The sequence below is a fragment of the Pangasianodon hypophthalmus genome, chromosome 28 (assembly GCF_027358585.1).
Source record: "Pangasianodon hypophthalmus isolate fPanHyp1 chromosome 28, fPanHyp1.pri, whole genome shotgun sequence".
Lineage (NCBI taxonomy): Eukaryota > Metazoa > Chordata > Actinopteri > Siluriformes > Pangasiidae > Pangasianodon > Pangasianodon hypophthalmus.
This window is the reverse complement of record NC_069737.1, coordinates 14,044,904-14,057,592: the sequence shown is the minus strand read 5'-3', so window position 1 is coordinate 14,057,592 and position 12,689 is coordinate 14,044,904. Positions and strand designations below refer to the sequence as shown.

The window sequence follows — 12,689 nt, the reverse complement described above, 5'->3', positions numbered from 1 at the left end:
TCTTTCCGTCTCCATCATCATTCTTCCCGCGTCCGTGGCGGCTGAAGCCCTGCTCGTGGACGCGCGGAGCCGCAAAGGAGCTGGAGAGACAGAAGAAGCCCCCCGTCTTCCCCCCACCGCGCTGTCCTCTCTACAGGAGACTCGTCCTCTCTTTTTTCCCCTGCTTATTTACTAGTCGTTTTTTTTTCTCTTCCTAATTTTTTTTTTAATTTAAATCATGAATCGAGGCGGTCGCTCGAACGCAATTTTGTGAACGTGCACGACGGGAAAGGGGGATAAAAACAGAAGAGGATGATGAATTTGTCGGGTTTCCTGTTTGTACCCGCGTTATGGGGACTCGCACTCGGTGGATCGCCGAGCGTCCAAATCGGTGAGCAGAATAATAAATAAACCTCTTTCTGAAGGGGTTAGGATTTAAACCCAGCTGTGCACCACTGAGACCGGCAGCGGTCCTGACACTGGGCTTATTTTGCTTTTTTCCCGTTTTATTTTTTTAATGCTATTGATTTCTGGTGTTTCACTGTATGTAATAATTCGGGGTAACAGCGCATGGGTTTCTTGTGTCCGTGTGTGTGCCTGTGTGTGCCTGTGTGTCCGTGTGTGTCCCTGTGTGTCGATGCCCTCAGGCGGCTTGTTTCCGCGCGGTGCGGATCAGGAGTACAGCGCGTTTCGGGTCGGGATGGTGCAGTTCGGCACGGCCGAGTTCCGCCTCACCCCGCACATCGATAACCTGGAGGTGGCCAACAGCTTCGCCATCACCAACTGCTGTAAGTCTCCAGCTTTCATCCTGAGCTGTTGTGTTATTCTGGTGCAGATTTGGACAGCAGGCGTATTTACATGTCCTGGAGATTTACGCGCAGATTTTACGCACTGAGCAGGCGCACGTCAGACTGCATGAATCGACTGTGCGCGCTTTTAAATTCATTAATTTTTTTTTTTTACAATCCAGTTTTTTCCCTAAGTCACCTGGTCAGTGGGTTGTGCAAAAAAAAAAAAAAAGTCCTGAAATCCCTGGAAAGCCATTTTCACAAGCATGACTATCCTGTGCATGGCATTTTGCAGGTTGTCCAGCTTCCTCAGGATGATTAACACCAGTTTTGCAGGATGTGATGCAGGAACGCGCCTGTAGAGCGCGCTACCGAGCCGCCTTATCAATTAACCCCGTGTTTATTCACACAGCCGCCTCCGTGCCTACTGGAGGAACATATTGGGCCATGTGGAGGTGTTGGAGAGGCGTGGGCTAAACCTCAGCTGCCTCCCAAATGCCTGCGCACATTCTGGGCGATACCCATGTAGAGCACTTATGGAGAGAGTAGGGGGCTGTTCGGGATGGGGCTGTTTTTTTTTTTTTTTTTTTTTTTGGCCTTGTGTGATAATTGCCGCGTGAGCAAGTCAGATTTGGTTTCCATGGTAACACTGGATGAGACCGCAGCCCTGTTTTTGCACAGTATAGACAGGACCAAAGTGTATGAATATGAAAAAAACCTGAGCGGAAGATTGCAACATTTTTCAGTGGGCTGGATATGAATAAATTTATTCGTAAAGCATTCGCACAAAAATGTGATACTCGTGAAAATCCAGTTAGTTCAGAAAAATCGTTTGTATCCTACGTTTCGCTCCCGAATTCGGTTTAAATGTACGCATAAAGAGACTCGCTCGGTTGTTTCATATTAACAACCTTCAGAAAAGAAATCCATACCACATCCATAAATTATACTAGTACAGATTAGACTAGCTATTCAGTTAGGACAATAGTAATGGCACCCTATGAAAGGAAGAAGAGTTTGAGTGCATGTCTATTATAGATGACACGCTGCGTTGGCTGAGCTGTGCTATTGGAAGAGTTAGCGCACACTGCTCTTAGGAGACTCTCTTTCACCGTTTAGTTGCCATTTTCAGCTCTCTTTGCCTTTTATGGAGTTCTGTGGGCGTAAATTTAAACCAGCTGTGCCATAAACACACTCAGGAATTTATGAGTACTACGAAAATCAGCATTATGCCGATTAAACGTTGCAAATCTTGTCGGAGCTGTAATTCATTTTGGCGTACAAAAGCATTTACAAACGTTTTTACTATGAGATCGATAAACAATGCCAAGTGTCATGATGTTATCCTGAGGTTTTATTCCATAATTGGAAATCAGTCAAAAAGCATTTTAAAGGAAATACACCAAAACTGGTAGCTTTTAGTTAATTGAGGTGGTAGTAACAGTAATACTGTTTAGCATATTATAATATTTAAGCTACACTTAGGCTTGTTTATGGTAAGCGCTAACTAGCCACGTACAATACCTGTTTGTGCAAAAAAGGTGTCAGATTTCTGTCATCTGCATAGATCTGATGCTTATACAACTACTTAAATACTGCATAGGCTCAAAATTAGGATCTTTGCTAACAAATTCGATCAAAAAAGCAAAATTATTATCCTAGCGCTCCAATTAATTCCATAGCATCAGCTTCTTATTACTGACTAAACATGAAGCCGAGCTCCTGTTATGTTACATTTTGGCTCGAGGTTAGCATTTGTAGTTAATCTGTAATCATTTTAACCACTCTTTTTGTCTTTTCTTTTCACTTCCTGATTCTTATCCTCTTCGTTTTTCGACAGCACGCATTTACAAAAGCGTTGTGGCAAGACAGAGTCCCTTTTAAGCGGATTTCCTGACATGTCACTCTACACTGCCTATTTTGTGAGCTCCTCCATTTTAACCGTGGTCTTTAGAGACCCATTAAACTTCAGGGGCGGGTGTTGGGTGATGAGCAGCCAATAGAAACCGATAACTCATGCCACGTGATTTAATATTGACGTAACCTACTCATTAATATTTAACACATAAGATCAAGAAACCCTGTCTAAAATGGTGCCCTGGGGTATAACCTACTGCAGTGCATTATGGGATTTCTGGAGCATCCTGGATATTCTTTGTTATGGATGTGAGTTGTAATAATTTTTTCAAACCCATATGTGAATTTTGCAATTGGTAATTATTCATAAAGTAGCCTATGTGTCAGTGTATCTTAGGTAACTAATAAAACACTTGGGGGCATGCTGTTTTAGGAAAATTACAAGCGATGAGGTAATGTGACACAGCCTAACTCCAAGTCACCTGAAAGTTGATTCATTTCCAATCCAGCCATGTCTCAAAATGATTTATTCCTCTTATACCAGAGAAATTTGCCAAACGATCCAAATTTTTTATTTATTAAAGCATAACGCTTTGTATGTTTATCCATTTATAGTTACATTTAATGTTGGGTGACGTCCATGAAACAAGTTAGTTCCTGTTATCACTTACCTTACAGCAGGTATAAACATCGTTGTTTCCTCACCAGCTTGTCTTTTTCTGTCCATTGAAGCTAGTAAGACAAAAAAATGGAGCTCGTCGTGTAAAGCACTGATACTGGAGACTCCTTCCATAAATGCTAAATAAATTTCAACAATTCAACAAATACACACTTTTTTAAGAAAAGGTGGTGCGTCCACTGAACAAGTCCCTGTGTAAGTTAAGTTGTTACCATAGAAACGTATAGATCACATATTAGAACGAGTGCATTAATATAATCCTGTGATTTGAATCACGGCCGGAACTACTGTTCCAGCTGCTGTTGTAGCAGATGAATCGACACCTTCTGACCAATCAGGAGCGAGAATTCAACAGCGCTGATTATTACAGGTCTAGGAACAGGTTTAAAAAATTGCACCTTTGATATAGAAACATGTCTACATACATACGTCCAGCGTTTATGAACGAGCATGAGTCATGTAGGTTTGCAGCGAAGGACTGCAGCTCTGGCATGCGAGATCCTCTGCACCATGTCCTCGTACTGCCTCGACTGCTAGTTCTAATTAATGTGAATGACACACACACACACACACACACATGCATTAGTGCTTACAATAGCTATAGAGTACATATTCAAATGAATATTTGTTGACATGAATATGAGCTATATATATATATATATAAGGAGATGAGAGAGATGGATGGACTAAAGCATTAAAGCGCCGCTGCATCACTCTCTTTAGGTAGGTAAAGCCCACTGGTACTGCTATGAGCAAGTGGTCAAATGGCATTGTGGGTAATGTAGGAAAGTGACAGCAGACCAAAGTTTCATTATAACATATCATGGATGCTGCTGAAGATCCCGATTTAAAGGTGAACATTAATGTGCAAGGCGAATTTTTTTTCTTAATTTTGGTCATTCATGAATTAAGAAACAAGAGGAATTAAATGAATTCGAATTATTTGCCTGTCGTTTGTCGCTATAGGAACACTGCTTCGTATTCATATCACGTTACGCACTGTATGACATTAAAGCATCGTGGCAGTTCAGTGTCCAACATCTGTTCCTCCTGTTATCCATTACCGTAATATTTATGCCGCCTGTCAGAGACGCTATTCTGTGCACACACACACTGTTAAAAGCACCTGCTGCTCTTTCACTTTGCTGCTGTTCATTATACCGAAGCACCTTATATTTTATTCTGCTACAGAGCATGAATCATAGATCTTCCGATAAGACGAACTACACACAGGCACGACCTCATGTTTCATGTTGCTTCCCATTGACACGACTTATTGAAGATTTACTTGCATAACAGTAACACATGCAAACGTGGTAACACTCAGTTGATTTACTAACATAACAAACATAACAAAATGTCTCCATGTCTCCGTTTCTCAAAATAACAGACTTGCCGGAAACTGAAACTTAATATTTCCGAGGTAAAGTCGGTTTCTTGGATTTCTTGTATTTGATATCTGCCGCACATCCACACTTCCGATACCAGCATTAAAAGAGCTTGGTAGCGTTTTGGGGATTTCTGCTTCTGAGATAAAGTCAGTTTCATATGGTGCACTTATTAATAAGTGCCTTATTTAGAGAAATCCGAAGAACTAAATGCATAAGTACTTCCAGAACATTCCAAAAGTCGGTTTGTACCAAAGAACTGCTGCTGTAACCATAAAAACTGTCTTATGCTCACCCCAGGACCTCTTATTCACAATCTACTCACACTGAACATCCTTTAAACACACATAGTACTCTCGTGCTGCGTTCATCTTACCTCAGAACTTGGAATTATGCCATTTTCGAACCTCAAACTTGCGCAATTGAGCTACAGATTGGGTGAAAGAAACATGGAAGAGGATGGGTTCCATTTTGAGCCAGTGTTTTTTCCTCATGTTGTCTCAGGGAGGTTTTCTTGGCTTGCTCATTAGGAATCTAAATCAACAAAGTTGATGTCTATTGTTAAACGGTATACAAATAAAACTCACTTTGCTTGATAATGTATCATGGGTATTGATCACGATATGAAAATATAACCTTGGCACATGTGATGTTTGGTGTTCTGCTATACGCTTATTCATACAGTGTGCCATACATGCTGCAGTACACGTCTCACAATCTATGTGTGTGTGTGTGTGTGAGAGTGTGTCCCATCGAATAAATATTCACACCGATCCATGCGGAGGATTTATTGCCAAAGACAGGATGAGAAACGAGCGAGTGTGCACTTATTCTTTTACAGACAGCCTCCCAGTCCCAACAATCAGCAATCACCTTGAGAGACGGAGTGAGTGAGTGAGAGAGGTGAAAAAGAGCAAGAGAGAGAGAGAGAGGGAGGGAGAAAAATGGAAAGATTGCAGGAGAAATGAGGTTCAGGTCAAGAGAATGAGTTCATTTAGTGGGTGGTGTGTGGTGTGTCATGTGCTGATGAGGGGAGAGAGTGAAAAGAAACAACGCGCGTTGGATTCATAAAGGGCATTCCTCTCAAATGTGGCGTGAAAACCAAACACACACACATACACACACATACACATTTGAATTTCTCTTTCAATACACACTCCAGAGGTCAATATAAATCTAAAATATTTATACCATAGTGCTGTTGAATTCTTGAATCTGATTGGTCAGGAGGTGCTGTTTCATTTCCCATAGTATTAACTTAGTAATTAGAGAATATTGACTTCCTGTACTATCTTATAACTTAACCCTGAAATCGGACGCGTAGTAGGCTAGTAGACTTATCAAGATTTACGAAGCAAACACCAAACATATCTCGGTTGATGGACGACATTCGCGGTAAGTGGAAAGTAAGTGTGCGATATAGTTTTTTCCACTTCATTTAAGCGTGCAGTGTTAGCTTTAATTACAAGGTATTTCCTCTATAGCGGATGAATTATGTAGACCTTTTACATATAGTCTCAGGAATTCAGTGAACCATATATAACTGGAGAAATTAACATAATCTTAAATTGTCGTGTTCAGGGCTTAGTTGAAAATCCTTTGCAGTGGATGAGTGCCAGAAGTCTGTGACCTGTAGATATCACCACTTTCGTATTTGATGCTCCGTCAGCCTAAAATGGAGTCAGGTTCTGAGTACCTGCTTGTTACTCTGCCTTTTTTTGGGCTTTATGCCCTCAGTGTTTTCTTCTGTGACTTACTGATTTCACATTAGTAAAGACCGGTTCTCCAGGCAGTAATCTCACAGACGTCTCACACACGGCGGAGCAGGTTTTTGAGCGATGAACAGTTTCCTATTTTTCGACATCTTCCTCATTCTATCCCTCTGGTTCATGGCATTTGTCTATTTTTGTCCCAGAACTCAACAAACCTTATTTGTCTAATTATTTTTTGTACATACAATATGTTGCACTGCCGAAAGAGGGCAAAAATATCAGATCCCAAGAAGTTAAAGCAACAATTTTATTAAAGAAATATTACAAAAAATAAGTGAACATTGAAATAATAATAAGAAGAATAGAAAATGAACAAGATTTAAAGATTAAAGAACAAGCTTCCACTCCAAACACTACTTGTTGGCCTGCAATTTGATCAATATGGTAGAAATAATTACTGATATCCACGATCTTGCTGAGATAATTTATCGTAATAAATTATCGTAATATTAGACCTGCTCATTCATGCAATTATCCAATCAGATAGCAGCACAGTCCATAAAATCATGCAGATATGATGTCATCTTCTGCTGCTGTAGGCCATATGCCTCAAGATTCGACGTGTTGTATGTTCTGAGATGCTTTTCTGCTCACCACGTTTGTAAAGAGTGGTTATTCGGCACAAACGACCAGGTCAAAGTCACTGAGATTCACATTCTGATGTTTGATGTGAATATGACCTGAAGCTCTTGACCTCTATCTGTATGATTTTTTGTGCATTGCGCTGCTGCTGATACATGACTGGCTGGTTGGATAACACTGTTCCAATGACTTACTTGATTATATTTGTGATAACCGGACCCACTGTGTCACGCATAGCACCAATAGAAGCAGCACAACCCTAAAGCAATGAGTACATAAATACACATGGATGATTTTTTTTTTTTATGATTGATCGTTCTCAGAATCAAAACTCACAGCGAGCGTCTGGTATGTTCTGCTTCCCTTGTCAAAAACATCCACTTGAACGCACCATAACACCAAGCTGTACTGTATAGTGATACATAATGCAGAACGTAACTGCAGAAAATGTAAACTAATATACCACAAAATGAATTGCACATTAGTCCAACCAAATAATTCAAAATAAAATTTGTATAGAATTTTAGTATTTTGACACTTCAGGTGATAATGCTAGTATTAAAAAGCTCTTTGGTTTCTATAGTGTTCGTGTACCATGGGTGTTAACCCTGCTGTTATATTTTTTATTACATGCTGATGCAAAGCTTAACATAGCTACAAAATCAAAGCTTTGCGATATTAAAACAGTATTAATAACAGTTATTAAAAATTAATGATATTAAAAATTGTGGGACAACAGTTTTTTTTTGTTTTGGAGCATGCTGGATAGAAATGAGTCAGTCAACACATGGCTACGCCTCCATTTCTTTTCAAACGAATCCGTGTGGCATGTGGAAGCTGCTGCGCTGGTTATAACTGTTTCAAAGGCACTGCTTTACATTGCACCAAAATCGCATGCTGACATAACACAAAAGCATACAAATAAGTATTTTTTCTACAGTCATCAAATGCAAATTATTTTAAAAATGTTTTTTTTTAATATATTTATATATATATATATATATATCAAAAATCTTGCCCATCCCCAGAGTGATGCTGGCTGGTGCGGTCAGTAGGAGATTCAAAGGAGCTTCAAAGGCTTTCTGCTTTGTACTCTGGCTCCATGTGCACTGCGTACAAATTGCTGCAGATGGGCAGAGAGCTCAGAGACTGCACACACACACACACACACACACACACACACACACGCGCACACACCTGTAGTCGTACATTATCTGTCTCTCTCTGCAATATCACCTAATTAGGGCGGCTAAATTTACTACTCCCCTGGTCCAGCCACTGAGCAAACACAATATAAACTGTTGTCACCGTGTGTGTGTTTGTGTGTGTGTGTGTGTGTGTCTCAGTCTGTCTTTCTACTTTCCTGACATTCTCTCTCCCTCTTCATCTCTCTCTGTGTTTTACGAAGATAGTGTGAAGTACTTCTCAGATCTACAAGGACTTTGCAAATCCACTTTATACTGTATAATGAGAAAGAGAACAATGGCACTTAAGTAGGTCTTTTTTTGTAATCCCACACACACACCACACACACACACACATATTTAGTAATTCACCTGAGAGTGTCTCCAAATATCTATATTCAGGATTTGTGGTACCAGGCTATCAAGTCAAGCCAATTTAAAATTTTTATAGTCATGCCCATCTTTATAGACACGTAAAGACAGACCAGATAATTGAGTCGCCAGAATTATGGTGCAACCCACAAAATAATATGTTTTTTCATTGCTTTTTGAGCAAAGATTAATAGATTTATAGTGCCATACTAATGCTGGGTAAGGGTTGCACGACTTTTCCATAGTTAAAGCAAAAAAACTGTTTCAGGATATTGCTATTTTTAGGCTGTTTTATTTGTGCAGCAAAGAACATGCCAAACGGTGCAACCATTAACAGCCATAAACAGGCTACAAATTACATTTCCAGCTTCGGTGCTTTTTTAAGCTCCACTGTTAACGTTGAAAGTAAATAAAACTGCACAATAAATATGTAAAAGAGTAATTTTGTGTATAATATTACAGGACGTACCAATATCAGTACCAGTACCAGTTCTTAAAATACACTCGTGTGGATGAGCTACTGGCTCAGCGGAACCGGCAGATTAACTGACATACTCCTTATTGCGTAATGATGATAAAATCCTAGCATGATGATGGATTGATGATGTCTATAGCAGCACCTGGGAGGTTTTAACGCCATGCTCAACTCAAATGGCTTCAGTAGAATCTATTAACGAGTCTGAATCGGCCACTGGATCAGACTCTAAACTAGCTGAGTGTGATCTCTTATGTTAGAGCAAAGAGCAAAGCTAGCTAGCGATATAATGTTAGAAAATGTTCCACAATAAATATAGCTAGCTGTATAATATTAGAAAATGTCCCACCTAAAAGCTAGCTAGATTATAATATTAGAAAATATTTCACAGCAAATGTAGCTAGCTAGAAAATGTCACACAAAAAAGATAGATTGCTAGCTAAGATAGCTAGCTAATGCAACATTTTACAGAAAAGCTAGCTAGTTTGATAATGTTACAAAATGTTTTAACAAAATTAGCTAGCAGGATACAGCTAGACAACACAGCTAGCTAGATAACCGGGGAGAAAAAGTTCATATTAGTTAGTATTATCTTTAAAATCATGCAGGTCACATACTCTTCTAATTGAGCTTGTGGAGAATTAAAAAAAAATTCTTAAAACCATAATATTAAGTGAGAAGAGCATATTCAGAATGAATCAGATGGCAGAGAGTCTTGAACATATGAACGTGTGAGCAAATAAATTAAAAAAACAGTCTTTAGAAGCGGTTGTGAAATAAAGTGCTAGTTTGAGTCATGGTGTTGGCGAGGAGACTTTCAGTGACGTATGTTCAGTGCAGGCGGTTTGGGAAGGAGGTGTGTGTGTGTGTGTGTGTATGAGATGGATGGTTTGATATGTTTAGCTTGAAGTGTTTATGCCTCTCAGGAGGATTCAGCCTGCCGATCTGGGTTAAAATCAACATACTTTCACCTAAATCGTTTATGACAGATCGTACAACGTCTCGTGCGACAGAAATTCTTGCTGCTTAGGATTTCCGCAGTGTGGTGTGGTCACAGAGGAGTGTCATCATCTTCGTCACAGTCTTCATCGTCGAGGAATGCAGTGTGGAGTAGCATTTCGGTCACGTCTGAAGCATGTCAGTCACACTGATGTGATTGGACTGTGAGACGTGCTTATGATGTGCTCAATGATTGGCACACAAATTCTCTCATCTCGTCTGCTATTGATTTAATTCCTCTTGTAAATACTGTATCTATGGCGAGCTTTGCTGGTACATTTTGTAGGATTATTTATCTAGCTATAGCTATGTTGTGGGACACTTTATAACATGATTTAGCTAGCTAGCTATCTGGCTTTGTTGTGGAATGTTTTACAACAACATTATCTAGCCAGCTAATGTTGTTGTGGGACATTTTATAACATTATTAAACTAGCTAGTTTTGCTATGTGACATTTTCTAACATTAGCTAACTAGCTATCTTTGTCATGAGACATTTTCTAACATTATCTACCTATTATCAATGTTTGTGAAGACATTTCCTAACATTATCTAGCTTGCTATCTGTTTTGTGGGACATTTCCTAATATTATATACTTAGCTAGCTTAATTCTGGGAAATTCTCAAACATTATCAAACTACTAGATAGATTTCTTGTGGGACATTTTCTAACATTACCACAACAAAGCTAGCTAGATACATTTCATAACAATCAAACTAGCTAACTTTGCTGTGGGACATTTTCTAACATTGTCTAGCTATTATCAGCCTAACTTTATTGTGGGACAGTTTGTAACATTACCCAGGTAGCTAGCCATGTTGTGGAACTTTTTATCACATTATCTTACCATCTAGACATTTTGTAACATTATCTACTCAGCTGTGTTGTAGAATATTTTCTCAAATTATTTAGCTAGCTAGCTGTTTTAAGGCATTTTCTAACTATATCTTGCTAGCTATACGTGTTGTGGGACATTGTCTAACATTGTCTATCTAGCTAGCTTAATTCTGGGACATTTTCTACCATTATGTAGCTGTTATCAAACTAGCTAGCTTTAGCGTGGGACATTTTGTAATATTATCCAGCTAGCTAGCTCTGTTGTGGGACATTTTCTCAAATTATTTATCTAGCTAGCTTTTTCATGGTACATTTTGTAACATTATCTTACTGTGACCTTTTAAATGAATGATTAATCATATTTAAGTTGCAATCACAATATTTTTGGCTTTCTCAATTAATTAAACATTATTCAATATTATTGGTGAGCTATATTTGGATAACACTACATTTTAGCTTTTTGTTAAATTTAGGGCATTAAATTAAAAAAAAAAAAAAAAAAGCACTTGTTCATGTATTGTCTTTCCAGACTGTAAAAAGGAATCTTAACAAGATTAATGTAGATAATAAAATAGATGATTCGATCTAATATTTTGTATTTTGAAGTGATTATATTATTGTTGAGCTTATTCTTAAACACGATGAATAATTTTGCTTATTTCAAGGATTTATTTCTACAAAAGAAGCAAAATTATCCACCAATTAGTAAATATATCAAAAAATAAAAGTAATAATCATATGATTGTTTTAAAACTAATAAAATGTTCCTAAATCCTAAATAAATTAATTAAAATAAGTCTAATTTTTATTTATATTTATCATTTGTTTATATTTATCGTTATCATGTCAAGACATGCAGTGAATGAATGGGACTAAGAATGAAGAGTCATTATCATTTCAGCCATTAGCATGCTGTCCCAGAATCATGTGCAAATCTGCCCGTCACTTTATATTTATGGGTCAGTGCATCTTTTTGTAACAACAGGGATCCAGGGCTAACAGGATGTTCATGCTGAGTCTATTCAGAATTTTTTTTTATGCACAGAGTCCACAGCAGGACTCGAAGCACCAGCAGACATTGTCATCATTATCATAATTGTAAGTTAGGTATTCAGGCAAAACGTGGAAAGATCTGATACACAAGGAGCACACAAAGTTCTTCTTTGTTTTGCATTATATTTATGCAGCTACATGTATATATATATATATATATATATATATATATATATATAATAAAAGTAATCACCCCCTCCTGAGCTTTACCACATTTTGTAGTGTTACGACCTGCAACTGAAATGGATTTAATTGAGATTTTATGCCAAGAATGGACACAAAAATCAGGGGGAAATCAATATAGTTTGCAAAATTATGTACAAAGAAAAAAGTTGTAACAGCATAAGTATTCACCCCCATTGGTGTGAAACCCCAAAATTCGTTTCTATAGTAAAAATTAAGTGTAGTACACAAAGTTTTCAGAGAAACATGTTTTGGACAAAGGACCATCATCAGCTGTGCAAGCAAAGTGCTCCTGAGGCTGTAAAGCTCTTAAACGAGTGGATATGTAGCTTCCTAAAAAGTCTTGCTGGTTCCCAATTGGTGGAAAGGAGATCTAGGAGAACTAGAAACCAGGAAGCAGAAAACAGTGAACAGTTTTACGCATACTAGTACAGGCTGATGGAAAATACCTCATATTGTGTTTCAGAAATGTTATTACTTTTAAGCAACAGTCTCAATCTCAGGATTTCATAGCTTATATTTAGTTTATTAAGTTATGTA

General features: G+C 38.3%; 1 protein-coding gene across 5 annotated transcripts in view; it reads left to right on the top strand.

Moving 5' to 3' along the window:
• The window catches only part of gria2a (glutamate receptor, ionotropic, AMPA 2a), a 35,080-nt gene continuing 22,391 nt past the window's right edge, over window positions 1-12,689 (top strand). For 2 of the 5 annotated variants that reach the window (XM_053231040.1, XM_053231039.1), the window contains exons 1-2: window positions 2-370; window positions 627-767. In XM_053231040.1, the coding sequence (XP_053087015.1) occupies window positions 292-370; window positions 627-767 (220 nt within the window). In that variant the 5' untranslated portion in view covers window positions 2-291. Of the gene's footprint in view, window positions 371-626; window positions 768-12,689 lie in introns of all 5 variants that reach the window. The other 3 variants (XM_026947627.3, XM_026947630.3, XM_026947628.3) reach the window with 2 other exon arrangements.